At 42.1% G+C, this 21,246-nt stretch overlaps 2 protein-coding genes across 6 annotated transcripts in view; one reads left to right on the forward strand and one right to left on the reverse strand.

The window, feature by feature from the left end:
* wdpcp (WD repeat containing planar cell polarity effector) overlaps positions 1 to 21,246 on the forward strand; it is a 104,720-nt gene that overhangs the window by 543 nt on the left and 82,931 nt on the right. For all 4 annotated transcript variants that reach the window (XM_058058182.1, XM_058058189.1, XM_058058183.1 and 1 more), the window contains exons 2-3: positions 715 to 788; positions 5,727 to 5,804. The gene's annotated coding sequence lies outside the window, so the exon portion shown is untranslated. The remainder of the gene's footprint in view (positions 1 to 714; positions 789 to 5,726; positions 5,805 to 21,246) is intronic.
* ugp2b (UDP-glucose pyrophosphorylase 2b) lies at positions 373 to 20,121 on the reverse strand. Of its 2 annotated transcripts, none has more exons than XM_058058196.1 (10): positions 19,807 to 20,121; positions 15,628 to 15,755; positions 14,381 to 14,488; positions 9,304 to 9,489; positions 5,674 to 5,807; positions 3,632 to 3,929; positions 3,267 to 3,464; positions 2,119 to 2,361; positions 1,495 to 1,599; positions 373 to 1,354 (listed from the first exon to the last, which is right to left on the reverse strand). In XM_058058196.1, exons 2-10 carry the CDS (start codon positions 15,724 to 15,726, stop codon positions 1,247 to 1,249), a joined length of 1,479 nt encoding a protein of 492 aa, XP_057914179.1. In that variant the 5' UTR covers positions 15,727 to 15,755; positions 19,807 to 20,121; the 3' UTR covers positions 373 to 1,246. The 2 variants fall into 2 exon arrangements, with proteins under 2 accessions (XP_057914179.1, XP_057914178.1); XM_058058195.1 differs by lacking the exon at positions 19,807 to 20,121 and adding an exon at positions 19,006 to 19,723.

Below are 21,246 nucleotides of genomic sequence, written 5' to 3' on the forward strand. Positions count from 1 at the left end.
AGACCAAGAATATGTAAAATTATTTTAATATTTTGACTAAAAACAGTGGTCATTTGTTAAAGATTTGAAAAAGCCTGCATTATTCATCCAACCATTTTCTATATTGCCGCTTATGGGGGGGGGGGGGGGGGGGGGGTGCTGGAGCCTATCCCAGCTGACTTTTGGCGAGAGGCGGGGTACACTCAGGACCGGTCCCCAGTCAGTCGGAGTCAGTCGGAGGCCACATATCACACTCACATTCCCAATATGGGAGGAAACCCGGGTACCCGCACTGGGAGAACATGTATAAAAAAAACACTAGGCCACTATTGTATATATTCAAATTGTTTGAATTAATTCATAAAGAAAATGAAATAATAAAAGTAGACAGCGTTGAGTGTATCATATTGCACTTTAATCAGACATCCTCACAGTCAAACGTCAACACTTCCTGATCTGATACAGTCTTGCCATTCAACTTTTGGACACTTCACATGTTGCACTTTGTGTAAAGATGTATCCTCTACGTGTGTGTGTGTGTGTGTGTGTGTGTTTGGCATCCCCTGGCAACACAACATAAAGGAGGCGCATGGTTTCATAAAATATGAATGAGCAAAAAAAGCAAACCAAAAAAAAAATAATGCACAAGTTCTGATATGAAGACACAACGACAAGTAGAAGGCCTTCATGTTTGAGGTGACATCACAGTTGATGTTTTTTTTCTTTTTCCAACAGGGTTACTTCAGTGGAATGGAAGTCTGGAGACTAGTTCTGCATACAAACTTCACATTTCAGCATTTGAACTCTAGGTAAGTGTGTGATTATATTTAAAATAATTAGAATATAAACCAAATATTCCTACTTTTTTCAAGCCTTTATGGGTCATGTTACATTTAATCACTACATGAGGTTAGCGTTACAATGATACGTCTTCATAGCAGTAGATTTCAGTATTGATTAACATGTGGAAGGCCATTCATGCACATAATGTGACTTTACACAATGGCATGATTTCCAAATCAGGTTCAGTAAATGTTGGACTCAGCCAGTGAAGTTTCTGTTTGAAATAAATGACCGGGATGTGAGACGGTAGGACCCTCAAAGACGATTATCAGTAGTGATGTGTACGGCCTGCAGGGGGCAGTCTGTCCCTGCTCTGTGTACAGTCACACTCTAACCATCTGACTGGGAAACAAGAAACTGACAATAACAAAAAAATCAGGTCACATGATTGGGATGAAGTGGGTGGGGCGGGGTTTAAAAGGCCTCAGTGATCCAGGATGCGCAGGTTGCCGGACACGATCTTATTCTCCAGCATGGAGCCAGCGGGGATATCAATGCGATCGCCGTGGTTGGCGATGATGATGACGGTACCCTGTGTGGAAGGACGAGAGTCAGCTGATCTTTAGCAGCAGTGATGGATTAAATAATGCAATGCTCCTTCTGGCTTTGGAACATTTTAGAGCAAGCAGCAAAGTGTATGTTTCACAGATGGCCCCGGGCGTGAACGTTTACCTTGAGTGAAACGTTCTTCCCAAAAGTGACATCCCCAGACACGGTCAGGTGGTCGAGCTCCAGCATGTCTGGGATGCTCTCAAAGCGGGTCAGGTACTCCTGGACCTGAACATACAAACACAGACGTGTAATCAGGATCTGGTCGATCCCCGCCTGTTCATCGTTTGGTATTGGTTCTTCTGCATATTTGCAGCTTTCTTGTTTTTTTAAGATAGAAAGTGAAAAGTTTGATGGTGTTATCTACAAGGAAGTGCATGTGAAGTCGCTCAACGTTTTCTAGCAGGAAGATGCTTCGACAAGGCGTGATATGTAATGGAATTTAAAATGATGTGTTATTTCTTGTTTTTTTTAAGATAGAAAGTGAAAAGTTTGATGGTGTTATCTACAAGGAAGTGCATATGAAGTCGCTCAACGTTTTCTAGCAGGAAGATGCTTCGACAAGGCGTGATGTGTAACAGAATTTAAAATGATGTGTTATTGGGTTTAGCGCATCACAAGACATGGCGGCAACACATTGTGGACAATTGTATGCTTCAGAAGTTCCCATAGCACAAAGAAAGGTCCTTCAAGGCATGTTTAGAGGGGTTTAGTATGGAAGAACTTGAACGGTCTTGTGTGTTTCACCTTGGTGAAGGAGCTGCCTAGTTTGACATGTGGCGTGGTAGGGAACTCCCGCTTGGGGCTCATGGTGAGCGAGCCGGCGTCCAGGCTGTACAGGTTAGACATGACCAGCAGCAGGTCCGAGGTGGTCTTGACGGGGAGGAAGCGGCTCCGCGGCACGTTGATGCCCATGGCGTTATCAAAGCACTTGATGGCGGCGCCTACCGCCGTCTCCAACTGGATGACATTTTGCCCGCCATCCAGTGTCTGAAAAGACAAGAGATGATGACGTGGTGAGGAAATGAAACGCGATGGCGGTAAGGACTCTGATGTCACGCTGGAAACACGATAGGCTTCTCAGCGTTGAGTCTATTTCTGTCCTCGCACAGAGTGGTGGTGGTGCACGCAAGCAGACACTTTAAAAGGCCCCCCTCATGGAGGGGGACTCATAGCCTCCATAACTGATAACAGGCAAGAAGTGAAAGGAAAACAACATGGAACACAATATGGCCTGTGTCTATAGAATATATCATTATAATAATATTTATCAATAAATATTTGTCATTTTTCCACCATGCAAAAAGAACAAACTACACTGTACACTGGTTGTTAGGATCAACCATTTCAGTTAAATATAAATAAATAACATAAATAAATATATATCAAATAGCATACTACACAGTGATAGATGAAAAATGAAATTAAGTTTAGAAGATTTACAGAAAAAAAATTACTTTCTTACTCGTAATATTATTCCCAAACTAGTTTTTAAATAATGACATTTATTTTATTTACTTTGTTTTGTTCGATTACTCATAGTAATACAACTGAAAAGAAACATTTCAACTTTTTGCTCCTAAAATCACATTATTTTTCTTCATAATATTACAAGTTTATTCTCATAAAATGGTGATTTTTGTTCTCATTAGAAAACGACATCTCATAATATTATCAGTTCTACTTTCTTGTACATTTTCTTCTCGTAATTATGACTTTATTCCTATAATATTCAAAATTTTTCCACAGGCTAATTTTCAAAAAATTACAGCTTTATTAGTTGTTTTTCATATTACGATTTATAAAAAAAATACATCTTTGTTTAATATTTCAACTTATATGGTAGGGCTAGGCGATATTTTGTTTCTGTTCTGTGTGGTTGCTCTCAGGCTCACCTTGGGGTTGACAATGATCTCCATGTCCATGGCCTTCTGCTCCTGCAGCCTCTTGATGGCGGGCAGCGAGATCCACAGGTTGTTGGTGTTGAAGATCTTGAACTTGGACACAGACTTGAACTCGTCCACGTGCGCTTTGGGGACCTGGGCAATCTCCAGGAGGCGCAGTTTGCCCTCATACTGGATCAGGGTGCCTCCCTAAAAGTCAAGAATGGGACATAAAAGATAAATATTCGTATGTTTGTTTCAAGTTCATTTATTTGTATTTTCTATAACACCATATTCAGTGTTTACAAAACCACAAGATGGTTGGATAGGATGTCGAAGCGCCACCTGGTGGCAGGTGATGGTTCAGCGCTACAAACCTTGACATCTGCTCGTGTCTTGTCCGTGACCTCCATGACAAATTCGCAGCGCTTCCCGTTGGGCTGTCCGACCAGATGGTTGAGGATGTGCAGGTCGACGGTGGCGCCCAGGTTGTCGATGTTGGACACAAAGATGTACTCCTTGCCCTGAGAGATCAGCTGGTCCAGTAGGCCCGAGTTGTAAAAGCTGGCATAGATGTCGCCGTGACCCGGTGGGTACCAGCCCTCGGCGTTCTGGCCCGTCATGCTCAGGCTAGTGGACACGGGCAGGAGGGACTCTTTGTTGATGCGAGGATACCTGATGGGGAAGATGAAAAGGATATCCTTCAAAGAGGACTTCAAACGTCTGTGGAGATGAGGCAACACGCCAAACGAGCCGAACCCACAAGCGTGTTAGCTTGATCAAAAAGCTCGAGAGCTGGATCAACGTCCTGTTGAGTCAACATCATGGAAAAAGAATGGCGGGTCAAGTGAGAGTAGCCATGAAGAATTACTTCTGCCCACATGATTGCTCTCATGATTCATCGCTTTGGAGCGATTTGATGGAACCAAAAGGAATTATTCTTGTGGGTCCACAATTATGAAATCCAAATGTCATTTTTTTTTGTATTTGTGGGAATGCTCAACAATTACTGTGGTTTCTCTCTGGAAAAAAGGCATGTTTTTCCCTGAGAACACCCATCTCATTCACCAGAAGTTGGTAATGATTTATACAAATGTGATAATAAAGTATAATAATATGTACAGCATATTGTCTGTGGCAACACTAGCTTTCGACGCTCAACTTTGTTACAACCTGGCCTGAAATTAATACATTGATCGCAAATCGTTACTGGAATAACAACAGGCAAGCAGTATGGATCATATACATTGGAGGAACTCCATCTCGGACCAATCAGCTTGCGTCCCATCAGTGCCGATGGCCATGGCGCTACACCAGATGGAAGCCCTTTTGAGTCCCTAAATAGAAACCTTTTTGTCTGAGCAATGGTTGCGAAAATACAAGAGAGTATTTGCATTTGACTCCATGTTGTCTTTCTGATTGACAGTTAAATAGTTCAAACATGGCAGCACACTCTCGCCTTCCCCTCCAGGATGTGGACCTTCAAGGCAAACGGTGAAACGTTCCATTGGACTGACTAAGTGACATTAAATATGAATGACTCCAATGTTTTTGCTTCTTCAAGTACAACTTGAATCATATGTAAAGCAGAGAATCGAACCCAGGTCTTCCCGATCTTCTAACTGTGTGGCCAACATGCTAAACACTCCATCACCGTGCGGCCATAATAACAACGTAATAATAATAATAACACGGGCTACTTTCGGGGGTCATTACCCCCAACAAGCTAAAACTCTGAACCGCCGACGTCACTTCCTGTCTTCCACACATCTGGCCGCATGTCACAAAAATTTTCCAACCAGAGTATCACCCCTGGTGATAGTCGAGGAATCTGCAGGGCCTACATTGAAACATTTATTTTACAAGATAAGTAAATTTTGTATCAAGCCAGACAATAAAATGGAACAACATTTCCCCAGGGAGACTATAACCTGTGACACAACTGTGCCAAAATCACAACAGTCGCTGTGATTTTTGGAGAATAAATTAGTACAAGAAATATCAATACATACTGTATGAGTGAGGGGGTACTCTAGGGGCTCTCTAAAGTACACTGTCCAGCAAGAAAAAACAAGAAACTGCTAATGTTTATTTATTTTCTTTGATTATGTGTACTATATTGGGTAATACAAATGTAAAAGTGACTATAGGGGTGTTATTTCATGTCTTTAGGGCTCTAATAATGTTGAAAAATGTATTTAGAAGATCATAAAGCAGGTTAGTATGAAAATATTCCATTTATAAAGAAGGAATCCTACTTCATGGAAATTCCTGTATCAGTGTTGGGAACCATTTGACCGCGATAAACAAGGGACGACTGCAAGGTGTCATATCTCCGACAACTTGCATTTAAAACGTAAATTAAACTAACAGTGAACGGAATAGTTTTCTTGTACATGTAGATAGAGTATATGCTAACCTGCTCTGGTTGAAGGTGTGTATTTTTACACGGTGGTGTGTGTACTTCTGCAGGATCTTCTTGGTGTCCTCGTCCGTGTTGAAGGAGTTCATGAGGACCAGAGGGACGTCCGTGTTGTACATCTTGTTCAGGTGCTGCAACACACACACACACACACACACACACACACCAGACTTGATCACCGGAACAACAGACTTTTTGGCAGGTTTTAATTGTATCACAACAGGCACAATAATTCCTAATTTAAAAAAAGGCTAATGTTGCGGCCTGAACCCTCACGGTCACTTCCTGTCTGTCCCCCCACTCAACTGTTCTTGTATTGGAACATATTTACAGCGACACACATGACTGCAAGTACGTATCATTCATGTCTTAAATTTACTTTTATTATGTCTACTGTATTGGGTAATATGAGTGTAAAGGTGACTATAGGGTTGTTATTCCATGTCTAGAGGGCTCTAATAACTTTTTTAACAGTCGGGTCTGGAACTGAATAACTGCAATAGACAAGGGATTACTGTAGGCACCGTTATCTCCAAATGAATTTGTTGTTTTGCACAATGTGTTCTGATTGGCCGATGTGTGCTATGGTGAGGTGTCATGGCACTGCCTTTGGCATGAACTCCAACAGTCTCTGACATGCTGCTCTGCTTTGTGTGAGCGGAATAGCTTGCTCACTTTGTCTGAACAAGTTAGCATAATGAAAGCCTGCTCAACTTTGGCATTAAGGATCGGGTCGAATGGGTTGAGTAACTTAAGTTCTATTTGTCCTCTAAAGTGGGACAAAAAGATTGTGTTGCTATTCATTACCCTGGACGGGTGTCGGCCAGTCATTTGGAAAATATGACACACCTTTGGAAGGAGGTGTACTGTCACTTCAGGATGTCCAACACATATTGTGTATTCATACATGCTACACAATACACTGCAAACACAATTAAAGAGTATTTCAGCATTGTGTAGTCCAGTATGTTGACACTGGTTGTGTGGACAGCTCTTACAAGAAGAAGGCGAGGCAGTTGTTACCTTTTAATGATTTAGTCTACAGTTCAGTGGATCTTCACTGAGTTTCTGCTGCTGTTGTGTAACCTAAAAGCTTCTCTTGATAAGATGATGCGGCACCTGAATGGAGGCGGTGTGTGTCTGTGACACAGAGTGGGCTCTATTTTCTCTCCAAACAGGTAGTTCGGTTCGGACAGGAGGTAATGTGATCAGACCTCAGCAGAACTGGAGTGTAGTGATTGGGACACAAGAGAGCAGTGTGCTGGGAGAAGGGCGACTGGGCGGCGTCCCTCAGGGCACTTACAAAACACAACCTCACTATGTCACGCGCACACACACATATATAATATATGTACCGGTTATACACAGTATAAAATGAATTCCACAAGATTGTACACATATGAATGAGGGAATTGGTTCTATTGGCAGTTAGGGACGTGTCAAGTTGAGATGTATGATGAGGAAAACACACACTTTCTTTACACACTCCTCATGCAGCACACACTGGCCTCCACTGTATCCCTGTATAACCTACATGCCCCCCCCCCCCCCCCTCATGTCTGGCTTCCTCAGCTGGCAAGGTCAATATTTTTACATAACCATCTCCATATAGAGGTAGTATTGGCCCAGGAGGTTCAGCCAGAAATTGGAGTGTCGGTGTCTCGAATCAGCCATCCACGTGTCCTTGGGCAACACACTTCATCCACCATGCCTCCTCCAGTGCAGCCCCATAGTGGTGTGTAATGAATGTTTGGTGATCAGAATTGGCAGCCACGTCAGTGTCAGTGTAATATATAGTTGTATAATGATGCATTTTTGCCTACGTGTCCACACTTTGTGGTCACACTAAGATGCAAAATAGATGAAAATCCCAGCTTAGTACATCACATGGCCCTAGCATAGCTACAGTGGTCATATGATGCCAGTGGAGCACCTCCATTTGACAGCAGATTTGTGCCAACTATGATTCTATAGCTGCAAGCAGCATGTCTTCCACTCTTGATGGAAGAAGCTGTGACAATGACTACACTATCATACTAGGATGACTTTTATCTGCATGTTATGTTGTTTTGACAAAATTAATACAGTTGTGCCCTTGTCACATCACATATCTAATTTTGTATCTTCAATCTTATCACGGTTTTTCAAATATCTATTAATAAATCATGTTGTTTTGTGATTGAATATGCATATTTAAGCAACATGTGCACAGTTTCTGGCTTAATAAATCATTTTCAAGCATAAAAATGGCTAAAAACTAAAACAAATATAAGCCATTCTGAGATGCACTCCAGTTGTGAATGTAGTATTCTACATTGGTCACTAGGTGTCAGTAATCATTCGGTGAGACAAGCACCAGACTTGATCGCTGGAACAACTGGCTTTAATTGCAGATTTAAATGATCTCACAACAGGCACCATCATAATCATAGTAATCAAACGTGTTACTGTTGTGGCCTTAACTCGTAACAAACTAAAACTCAACTTCGAACCCCCAATGTCACTTCCTGTACTCTACACGGAACACATTTATTGAGACATTTTTATGTATGTCTTAAATGGTTTATTGTTATATTGGGTAATACAAATGTACAAGTGACTATAGTCATCCCTTGCGAGATCCAGGTTTGAACATCAGTCCCTTACTCTATCGTGGTTTTTCAATTATTATTTTTCAATTTTTCAATTAATTAGTGACCACTGTTTGTTGGACGACTGTGGCCTATTACTATTCAAACGAATATTGAAAAATAAGTTGATAAGACATGACAATAGATGACCCTGACACTGCATGACATCAGCCATGGCATCTCCGACATTCTCCTCCCATTCCATGTGGAAGTGCTATGTTTTGGCTTCTTGCTTAAAGCAGCGGCCATCTCTTGTGTCCCTGCAGTGATCCCCTAGCCTGTACATTACAGTTGAGCAATGTGATGTAAACAAAGAATAATAGGACCGTAAAGGTGACTATAGGGGTGTTATTTCATGTCTACAGGGCTCTAATAATGGTAAAAATTGCTTTTACAAAGTCATAAAAAGGTTTTCTATGCTCTACCTATCAAAGTATTCTATTTATTAATACTAAATCCTACTTTGCAGTATTATGATCGGGTATGGAACCAATTAACCGTGACAAACGAGAGGTGACTGTATATGGGTGTTACTTCAAGTCTCCCTGGCGCTAATAACATAAAAAAAGTCTTTAGAAGATTGTAAGCAGGTTTTCTATGCTTTAACTACAAAAATATTCCGTTGATTTATTAATTTTTTTCACTTATCAATGTCAACCTGCAGACTTTTGAGACACAACTGGACAAAACAAACATTAAACAGCTATCTGGCTCTCTCTGACGTAATGTCTTCCAGACGTACCGGGAATACGCGTCATCGAGGAGAGAGGTGGAGGCGGGTATGAACTTAATACACACTAACATGAGCGCATCTAAGCCCAAAGTACACAGACTTGATGTTGGCATGACATCACATCCTGCCAGGCCCATTCTGACATCATGACTGCGTCAACAATCTTGGCGAGGTTGTTTGTTCTCCCCCTCGAGTCCGCCAGTTTGACATCATTTTTTGTAAGACTCATTCTGAAGCTTGTCAAAGTGGGTAGAATTTGTTTACCTCAATCTGCTGCACCGTCAGGTCCAGGAAGGTGTTCTCATTGCGGACGCTGATCAGGCTCTTGGGGCCTTTACAGCCCATGCTGGTACCGAGACCTCCGTTCAGTTTCACCACCACAAGTTTGTTCAGGCTGTCAGCAACGCCATCTGGAAGGCCCCGTGCCGCGATCTTGTCATAGGGTTGGATCTAAACACAGGCAGACATATTATATAACGAGACATGTCACCAAAAAGTCTTGTTAATTCTTGAGTGTTGTGATTTTAGTGCTGCTGTGGTTTATTTGGATGTGGTCAGATATGAGCCGTCACGGTGGTCTAGTGGTTAGCGCGCAGACCTGGGTTGAACCAGGGTTCAATTCCACCCTCGGCCATCTCTGTGTGGAGTTTGCATGTTCTCCCCGTGCATGCGTGGGTTTTCTCCGGGTACTCCGGTTTCCTCCCACATTCCAAAAAACATGCTAGGTTAATTGGCGACTCCAAATTGTCCATAGGTATGAATGTGAGTGTGAATGGTTGTTTGTCTATATGTGCCCTGTGATTGGCTGGCCACCAGTCCAGGGTGTACCCCGCCTCTCGCCCAAAGACAGCTGGGATAGGCTCCAGCACCCCCGCGACCCTCGTGAAGAAAAAGCGGTAGAAAATGAATGAATTAATGGTCAGATATGAAGGTAAAAAGTCCTCTCCTAAAAAAATTAAATTTTATAAAAATATTTTTTTCTTAAATAAATAATAAACTGAAAATGAAAAAATCTAATTAAAATCCATCCATCTTCTATGCCGCTTATTCTCTTGAGGGTTGTGGGGATCCTGGAGCCTCCCCAGCTGAGTTCGGGTGAGAGGACGCTGGACTGGTCGCCAGTCAATCATAGGGCACAATTAAAATGCTTTATGGCAAACTGAAATAGAAACATCATCATAATTATGTAATAGGTAAAAATGCTTTGAATCATTTACACACAATAGGGCCTTTCATGTTACGGAAGGTTGTCGTTGATTAATAATGTCCTCTTTGTGAACCCCTGCATTTTCTGTAATATATACTGTATCTATGAATGTGAATAGTCTCATTCATACAGGTCACTCAGGACATTCACGGGGCTTAGAAGACGTATCACCTCTCATGTGAGCCGGCTTTATCTGTTCATGCTCAAAGACTAGATGGGACACACACCAGTCAGACTAGATAGGACAGCTCTAGACTGAAAGCTTGGTGCAAGATCCAATCTATTTATTCTCTAAAGGAGCAGGCAGGTCCAAAAAGGAAGGTCAGTTCTTAAGTGGTGTCAAATAACAATCGTCGGGATATAATGGAGTGGGGCCTCTGCCTGCCAACGATGGTATCATCTTTGTTAGCACCCCATTCGGATATAAATGATGAAACCATTGTTTATTTCTTAGAGGCTAAATGACTAAGTCTTTTTGGAAGGGTTAAAAGGACAGCATTGATGTGGGATAAACTGTTCAGAGTTCAGAATACATCTATGAACATTCATAAACGGGAACAATTACTTCATACCTTCATCATGTTTTCTCCCACAAAATATTGTTTTGATGATAAAATATGTTTTGTTTGGACAAGAGTGAAAATGCTGACGTGTTAAACTTCCTGATTGCAAACCACAACAAAGCAAAGCTCCCCACCCCCCTTCGTCCCACATCGAGGATGATGTTACAAACACAAGCGGCACACTCAGTGAGGTGTGTGACAGAAAAAGGATACCATAGCTGACTTGCATGCATACAAAATTTAGCACACTTAACAGGATGGACCAGTAAAAGTCAGTGAAATGTTTTAAGAGACAAACCGCCGTGAAGCATATTCAGCCTGAGTGTAATGTGTGGTTGGACAGGATTCCCATCCAGGCCTTGTGTCCCCTGAAGGGAGACGGCTTCCCTCACCAGATGTTGACTTTGTATTGTATTGAGGCATTTAACACAGCCAAGTATTTGATGCGTCTGCTGGTTTAGCAGGATGGGCCATGTTTGTATAAATAAAACATTATTCATCAGCTTCAGTCAGCAAGGAAGGAAGACATCTGTGGGAACATTTGCAATGTAGTAATGTCTTACTAATGATCATTTCAATAGGTTACTCTTACATTTACAATGTGTGATTGCATTTCAAAGGCACACTCGTTTAGGAAATTCATTCAAGATGACTTAGGCATTTTGAAAAGGTATTGAAAGTGTTGGGGTAAGTAGCCAATGAAAATGGTAAAAAAAAACAGTTTGTGGGAAATTTTTTATCAATTTGTGAGGTCAAAGGTTACTGGTGTAGGACTCAAGAGAGGGCCTGCTGGTTCATACAAGCATATGAACCTTGGCTTTGTAGTGGGAACAGAAAAGGGCCTTCCATAAAGTTGGAAGCATACAATTGTGCAAAAGAATTCCAAGACAACTCCTCCGTGAATCACGACCTTACTGTGGTGGAGAGGTTTGACAGCATGACTGATCCTAGGAGCTACGGTATGTTGTCTGGGGCTATATGCCCCTGGTAGGGTCTCCTTTGGCAAACAGGTCCTAGGTGATTCAGACTGATTCAGAAGACCCATATGAAGAAATGCAAAAGGAGGGGCCGCACCTCGCTTGGACGTGGGATACCAAAAACAATAATAAAAAAAACAGACCCTGTCTCTGTTAGGGGAAAAAAAAAACCCACTCCAATATAGACCACACGCAACAATAAATAAACAGAGTATCAAGTCTCTGTAAACAACACTGCACTTTCAATAAATAATGATAATTAAGTATTATTCCTGAGTAGGTAAACAAAGAACAGATAAGCCAAAAAATTGCAGACAAGCCACAGGCCAAATGCAAATCTGTAGCCACTTAATTTGACAGTTGACCTTGTGTGGTTTAGGCAGGATCTCTTTGTAGTAGGAATGTTACCAGCTGTGCTCAACATTCTCGAAGACCTGGTGCTTGTTGCACAAGGAATTACAGTTTGTGACATGTACATTTTCCCCGGTAATTCGTACTGTTCGTCTGTTAAACATTTACACAATTCTCGAAATGTTGGCTTTTCAACTGTATTGAAAGGTTTCATTTGTTTTGCTATTTGCAAGTGACATCGACTGTGAGCGCGCACCATTTTGTCTATACTTTTTGCCGACCAAACGCCTCAGTAAGCGTTGACTGTCGAGACAAAGGCTCTGCTGCACCTCCATCGGTTGTGATTTTTCGCAGTTGGGAAAACTGGACACAATCTAATATTGCCTTTCTTTGTTGTGACTACTTTTGAGCAAATGCCATTTATCTGTTTGTTGGTGTTCACCTGCGCTCACCTTGTCCATTCACTTTGAAACCTAAATATTCCCACACTGGGCTGTGGCATTCGGCTTTTGTGCCTTCATTCATGTTTGCGTTTTCTTGTTTGTGACGCAAACTTGCAGAACTCTGTGTATCCACTTGCCTCATTACCATGCATCTACGGCATTTTTCAACTCACTAATCTTGGCCACCTCAGTGCTCCTCTCGCCTTATTCTCCTTTCCTCTCATCATGCAACCTTTTAGCTCTTTCCTCCATATGACATCTCTCTCCTCTGACGCTAAGTTTGCAAGCACAAAACACGGCGCTCACGAGAAAGAGGGCTGTAGGGTGCGTGATGGTGGAGTTGCTGGGTGGCAAAGACAGACTAGGCTTTGTGTGTGTGTGTGTGTGTGTGTGTGTGTGTGTGTGTGTGTGTGTGTGCGCATGAGAGGGAGCGAGGTTGTGGGCCACTGAGGATGTTTTGTACAAGCTCAGTGAGACAGAACCAACATCTCTACACGGTGAATGCTCGATAAACTATTTACTGTTCCGCTGATCAACTCAAATTTGGTTTGCCAGGCTGTGAAAAATGTTGGCAACCGCAGTTTGTAAAAAAATATTACAGTTAATTTGGGTAATTCATTAATAAATAAATGATTAGTAATGCGATTCATGGATTTCAGCTCCTAATCCACTTTACCACTTTTCCCAAGGGCTAAGTGGTCATGGACAAACAGATTAGTAGCAGAGATGCTCTTACCAATTTGCCAATACTGTCCAACACTTCATTCAGGTAGCGATATCAACCGATACTAACGTCCGTCACATCTCTTGTAGTGAATGAAAAAGTGAGTGGGAGTATCAAAGGTAGACCTACTCCCCCTTTGCATAACTAGCACTTTACAGTCAGTCCAAATTGCATATTTACAAACTAATGCAAAACTACAAAAAACGAATACTGATATGATCTAATTTTTATGCCAATATCGACACAAAAATATCACTAATTAATATGGGTTTAACAGTACAGGTAGGCCTGTCACAATAATATTTTGTTCCCAAAATTCTCAATTATTTCTTATTATTTGTTTTGTCTTTGTTTTTTTTGAATGAATAACGATGTTGTGATGTTTGGAGTGTCCGTGAATGCATCTCATGAGGTTAGTGTGAGGAACTGTCACTGCAATGACTAATGGACGTGTTTGTTTGTAGTTTGAGACACACATATGGTGTTGGAATTGCACTGCTGTTGGTGTATTCGGGTTACAATAAAGTTCTAAAAGAGTGTCAGACTCCAAGAGCCGTGGCTTGCCGTGATGCGTATGTGTTAATTACGCTAAAAAAATTGACAAAATGGATGCCATTAACATGTTATTTTTGAAAGCCAGAGTTATATGATTTCCATTATTTCCAGTGGGAAAATTAATTTCCAAGTACAAACAAATTTGAGGTTAAGAACATCCTGGTACGGATTGTGTCTGGCCTCAGAGTTCATGCTGCAGAAAGCAACATCATTTGGAAACTCTAAAGACAAATACTAAATGCAGACAAACATTAGATTTGCTGATGGCTATCATCCATGAAAGTTCAAAGGCCATGGACGTATGCACAGGGAGAAATCAACTTATGCAATATGTGGGTTGGTTTGTTGAGCAATGGGGACTGTGATCCTCCAAAGGTCGATCCGCAATGTCAACAACGTGTGCCTGTGTGCCACACTTCCTGGCTAGTAATGCCAACTGCTTGGTTTGTGCGTGTCGACGTCACGTTGTACCGTTTGTGACCATGTAATGTATGCACAAGCCACACAGGAAGCTAACTTACCGAGTCCTCGGGCGGTCGTTGTATTTTGATCCACTCCACTGAAGGCCCCTTCACCTGCAGAAATCTGTGAAAAAGACTCTTGAAGCCCTCAAAGTCCTTCTTGCATGCCTGAAACACAAAGATTTCATATACGTAGGTATGGGTCACAATGTGTGTGTGTTGTCAGGTAAACCTTTGTGTAACTGTAATTTTCAGTTGTACGTCAAAGCGCCATTACTTGGGTGTGTTTGTTACTTTGTGGTGTACTGATTAAGTTCCCTGTTCTATTGGACCATACAATAGATGCGTAAACTAATCTAACTGAGACACATTTTGCTTTTTCTTCCTGTGGCGAAGCACAGTGATGTGTTGTGTATCTTCTCACTACTATTGTTAGACTTGCTCTGTCTCAGGACCTGATTTCATTGTGTGGTCCGCAGACCACCATAACACTAAAACTAACACCTATAACACAAAGCTAACATGTGCGGCTATCCACTTGTCCTCACTAGGGTTGTGGGGGTGTGCTGGTGCCAGTACCCTGGGTGAGAGGCAGGGTACAGGGTACACCCTGGACTAGTCAGCAGCCAATCACAGAAAAATCCCTTCCTGTAGTAGTACTTGGGAGTAGTAGTAGTAGCAGCCCATGTGATTGACCCGTTTCCCTGCCAGAGCCCTGCCTTGCTCCCACCAACCCTGACTCTAAATAAATTATTGTATTTTGCCCAAACTAAAGCACCTGCATTTTGGAGTTAGTTGATACTATTTTAGTTAGTTGATACTATTTTGGAATAGTTGATGAGTATGCGTGACATGAATTAGTTAATGATAACAGACAGTTAGCAGAGCAAACACACTTTCTATTTAAACACAGTCACATTAGAATGGTAGAAATTAGGGATGCACTTGAAAGGGAGCCAGAACCTGAACACATTTAAATGTGACGTTGAATAAAATAATTCCCTGCTGAATGTCAACATAACAATATAACCTTATCTTTTTTTATATAAACTTGGGAGTGATAGAACAAAATAATTTATAATGCTGCGGTTGAAGAACGTGTCCCCACCCTCCACACACATGCTTTAAGTATGCGTTTGTTAGCAGGCGGAACCCTCGCTGGCACCGCCACACAGTATGTGTCACTCTTGTGTTTTCCCAGCCTTACTCTGTGAACTCCTCCGCCTTCCCAAATCGTAACCAGATGGTTGAGGAAGGAGATATAAGATTGGGGAAATTGGGCCTGGGGGGTTGTGAATGAAGAGTACCTCTCTGTCAGCGCCTGGGGCCGTGTCCAACAGTTTCTGCATCTCAGCGTGCATGGAACTCTCCAGCTGTTGCCGCATCATTTCTTGGAACTGAGACATCCCTCCGTTGAGCGCTCCTTTCCTCAGACCTGGATCACCACAGAAGATGGGGAAGGTGGGGTCAAACTTGGGGCGTACTCACACTAGGCCATGTGTGCCGTTTGCTTGTCCCATCACTTCTATTTGGCTGCATTACCGTATTTCCCTGACTTTTTGGATTATTTACTATAAATTTTCCACTAAATTTAGAGGGGAAAAAAACGGCACCGGTATAACCAGTAAGAGCGGCACTTGTCCATGTCATAAAATGGCATATTGTGGCACGCACAAGTCTGTGAGGACCAAGCAGCTCTGTATTTGACAGGAGCCAATCGTGAGCTTGTCAACCCATCAGAAATTGCAGGGGGTCATTATGAGTGACTCATGGTGTCATCTTACAAACAACATTGAAATCATCACGCACCAACTTAACACTCAAAAGGTTGCCAATAATGCATTTCCTTTGGGCAAAGCATGTCATTGGGGGACAAGCAGCTTTGAAAACAGATGGATGACACTGCAATGCTTCCTCTGTCCACCAGACGGAGCCCAGAGCCCAAGGGAAACTAAAGTCATTGCAGCGCCTCATTGAATGCATTGCTCAGATGCAATGGCTTATATTTTTTTTATTTAAAATCATATTAGGACATGTTTTCCATATACAACTTTTGAGTGTTAAGTTACAGTGTGATGAATTTAGTGTTGTTTGCTGAGATGACACAGTGAGTCAGACTGTTATGTTATACTGGTGTGTATATATAATAACCTCCTGGGATTTCCAATGGTTTGTGTTGAGTTCACTGATAGCTTGTGATTGTCTCCTGCCGAAGAAAGAGCAACCATTTCCTCCCTGACTTGTGAGTGGCACAATAATAAAAAAAAAACTGTGGAAGTTCTGAAGTAAAGGAGATGTCAAAAGATTAGAATTTAGCCATAAATTAGTCCCACCGCTGCAGTGTTAAAATTTTAAGAAAAAGTAGCAGCACTGTACAATGTGCCGAGAATGAGCGTGCGCACACCCTCAATGTCAAAGACTGCTGGCTTTGGAAGAAAACAACTTTTGATGAACATGTTGAGTGGCTGAAGGTTAGTCGAGAAGCTCTAGATGATAATAATGGTAATAATAATTCAGTAGAATGAAACAGAACAAACAGTTACTATTGAAAGACAAAATGTAAAGGTCACCGTGTATTTACAAAAGCAGCAAAAAAAATGATCTGACATTGGAATGTAAATGCAGACTCTGTTCCTACAGCACTGAAGTGGACCTCTGATGTAGGCGAGAAAACAGGGAAGCTGTTGCTTTGGCAATGTAGGAGTGGACAAGCTCATCATGGCGTAATTACTGACGCTTCTTTCCGTGACATTTTCTCACACTAATGTGATCCAGAAGAAATGCTCCACCAGTGCAAGGTTAGTTACATCTGGAAACATGATGTCAGTACTTCTCGTGACACATCTCCAAAGTTGTGATAAACATTCGGAAGAACATTAGACTTTTTTTTTTTATTTGGGGAATAATGAATCACTTTTCCTGTTCATGGAACAGTGTGTTAGAAGGCACTGTTCACTTATAAAGACGCTGAAGGACATGACAGGAAGCACTGTGGCCAAACAATCCATTCAATGCGACCAAAACCGCCATTTGTAAAGATTTCATAAAATTGTTCAAAGATCTTCTTGTGTCAACCTCAGCCTAAAAACTGTGGGACTTGGAATGTCTCCACGGTGCAGCTGATGCTTGCATGCCTTACTTGATTACATCACCAAGCACAATTCCAAATGTTGGCTAGACTAGTGTAAAACATACCACTTCGGGACTCTGGAGCACAGTAGTGGAAATCTGTTATGTGAAGTGACCAGTCAGGCTTCTCTGTACTTCCGCACAATGGACCAGTGTGGATTTAGGCCATGGTAAGAGAACCTAACGGCCGGACTGAATGCCTCTTCTGGATGAATGGGCAAAAAAAATCCCATATACACACACACATTCCAAAATGTTGCAGAAAGTCCTCCCAGAGGAGTGCAAGCTGCTGCAGCTGCAAAGGAGAGAACGACTCCACTAGATGTAGATGGATTTTAACGGGTTGTAACCTTAAAGCTTCATTTCTTGCGTGTGGGACCTTGCTTTGTCAGCAACGCACAGGGGACTTTGGTGCTTGGACAAAAAGTGATAACAGGAAACAACATTGCAAGGGAAAAGTGACGAAGGATGCCATGGCATCCGGAGCTGGTGCAGAGGAGGGAAGTGAGCCACTTCCACAATGCTTTGACAGTCATACTGTATACTAGCTTACATCATTTCAGCACAGGAACTTAGCAGTTTTAATAGTTAATCATTTAAAAGCTGCGATGTGAAATGCTACAATTTTCACTTCGGTAAACTTTATAATAAAACTTGTCCTGTTAGTTATTAAAGGTCCCCTAATATGCAAATGTGGTTCGAAGTAGAGGTCCGCCAGTGGAGAATTTGCCAATTTTGGTGTTCTCTGGCAAATGCCAAACGTCCTGCACGGTGTTGGGCTGTAAGCACAACCCCCACCTGTGGACGTCGGTCCCTCATACCACCCTCATGGAGTCTTTTTCTGACTGTTTGAGCAGACACATGCACATTTGTGGCCTGCTGGAGCTCCTTTTGGTAGTGCTCCTCCTGTTCCTCCTTGTACAAAGAAGGACGTAGAGGTCCTGATGCTGGGTTGTTGTCCTCCCATGGCCTCCCCCACGTCTCCTTATGTACTGGCCTGTCTCCTGGTAGCGCCTCCATGCTCTGGACACTACGCTGACAGACACAGCAAACCATCCAGAATGGCAAGCCTGGATGCCGTGCCACCATGCCATCATACAGGCACGTGGAGACCACACACACTACTGATGCTTTTTAGACAAGTCATTTTTGTCTAAAAAAATGTGACTTGTCTAAAGCATCAAAGTTGGATCAGCCTATGGTGGGTTTTTCCACTTTCATTTTCAGTGTAACTCCAAATCCAGACCTCCATGGGTTGATACATTTGATTTTCATTGATCATTTTTGTGTGATTTTGTGGAAAGAAGTATTTCATAAACACATTTCATTCATTCAGATCTACAACATGTTACTTTAGTGTTCCCTATATTTTTTGAGCAGTGTATATTGGCAAAATAGCATTAAATGTTAATGCACTGTGCTTCACTAGGCAGTTAAAGATGAGACAACTGTTACTGTAGCGTCACAAGCGAGAATTATCTCATGGGAAATAAGCACCAAGACACAATTTGTTCTATTTTACATGATTTAAAATCCACTTTCACTGAACCACTTACCTTCCACATAAAGTGCCATGTTTAAGCAGTCAGGAAACAGTCAGATGAGGTTAAAAACAACTTAAAAAATGTAATATTCCCGAGAAACAAGTCAGTTATTTCCGAAGCGTCATCCCCCCCAGGTGAGTAGTGTCCATCAAGTGTATGCTCCGGTGCTTGCTTAAGTGTCAATTCATTCAGTGCTGAAAGTCCAATCACCACTGGAGCTCCAGAGTACAATACATTCCGTACAAGTCATAAAAAGCGGCAAAAACAAGGACACATTCACAGGTATCTTGCTGGACAGCCGCCAAATTGAAGCGTAGTCTACAAGACATGAACACAACTCTGTCCTTTTTAAACGCCTGCCTCCTGCGCTCTTTCCCCCCCCAGCCCCAAATGCCGTAAACCACGTCACAAGTTCTGGCTGTGACTACCAATCTCTGCCCAGGTTTACCCTGAACGCCAACTCCCTCCTTGGACTTTATGACCACGTTATTGTGGCAATTTTCTCATTTTTTACACTGGAGTCCAGGCATGCATGTCAATTATTAACCGGTGAGACACACACACACTCCCATCTGCGGGACGTGCCGAACGGGACTTAAAGGAGAGAGCGGCTGATACAAGAAAGGAACTAAGTCTAGCTGCGATGCGCGAAGAACACTCAAAAAAACGGAGGTGCCCTCAACGCACCGCGAAGGGGACCCACTGCTGTTGCTAAAATGAAGCCCCTCTGAAAAGCGCTTGGCAAAAGCCGTAGCTTGCTAACACGGTTAGCACCAACGACGTCAAGCTCAAATGTAAATGACGCATTCCTACCGTTTGTCCGCAGGATGCTGGCGGAGGGGCGGTCGATAGAGTCGGCCTGGTCCAGCGGTTCGAAAGGACCTCAGCAACTCCCCCAGAGGACACACGCCGATATATTTATTTTCTCTCCGCGGGGTTATGAGTCAGCACAGTAGATTCCGATTCGCCATGTGCATCGTTGTGTTTTCCAAAATACATCAAAATGCGTTTAAAGTGTAGAACTTAAACAAACAAAAATATAAATGACTTAGTTTTTTCTTCATTACACTGACATTCCGAACAGGAACGAATTGGAACCTGGTGGCGCGAGCAGAGCCAATCAGAGTGTAGCTTTGTGGTGACGCCATGTAAAAGGCCAATCACTTTCTGCTACGTTAAATGGAGGGTCTGGACAGTTGGGATGAAAAGTTCGGCACTTGCGAGAGAGTCGTCTTTTTTGGTTCAACTCACTTGTTTGTATAATACCATCTCATCGGTGTCGGCATATACGATACCACGCGTTTTGACCAATCCAGTGCATTTTAACAGAAAAAACGAAGGGCTCGTTCATTTAAAGAGGAAGCTGTTTCGTAAAGACGTGTCGTTCACGACCGACAGACTACTTGACAATTCCGGCTTGAAAATAAAGACTACGTTTAAAATGCACGAAATCCATGAAACGCAAGCAAATGACACAATAAACTACAATGAAGTTATACAACTCTTGCCATTGGAAAATAACCCAAATTGTGCCTGTTTTGTGTCATCCTGATACATCACATTACCAAATACAGGATCACAATAGGAAATCACAAACTGGCTGTGTGGCAGACCACTCCACCCTGCACATTGTGGAGTCGAAGCAGTGAGTCAGATCTGCTGCGTCATCATACTCATCCAATAATAATAGAAACTACATCATAGTACTGCTCTAAGGGAACAGTAGACAAGTAGAGAAATACTGCCCCTTTCTGGTGTCATGTTGATATTGCACTAGGAATATGTGCTGTATTTTACATTTTCTCAGTAACCTACATGAGTGCATGATGTTTTACATGATGTTGCATTATGTTCTGAGAAAGGACACATTTATGTACTCAAAATGCATGCCTGGTCAAGTCTGAAAATTTTGACATGAAGTCTGTCATGTGCATCTGCTCGAGAAGGTTTCTTTGTGCTCACAATAAATCACAGCTTGACAGTGTGTACTTAAAAGCATGACTTTTGACCTTAAGTGGATTGAAAGCCAGTGTTCTATTTGCAACTTAAATTATACTTTTAGCACAATATCTCCTTTTCGGCAAAGTTTTGATCCATTTTGGACATGACCTTTATATATAATTGAATATAAATAAGCCCAAATTGGTCAATTTAAAGATATGACAAGCAGTAAAAACACTTGATCCCACGCAGTTTGGTCCATTCGCTTGATACACAAATATATTTTTATAATATATATATATATATATATAT

Source organism: Doryrhamphus excisus, chromosome 20, assembly GCF_030265055.1.
Source record: "Doryrhamphus excisus isolate RoL2022-K1 chromosome 20, RoL_Dexc_1.0, whole genome shotgun sequence".
In the NCBI taxonomy this organism is placed as follows: Eukaryota; Metazoa; Chordata; class Actinopteri; order Syngnathiformes; family Syngnathidae; genus Doryrhamphus; species Doryrhamphus excisus.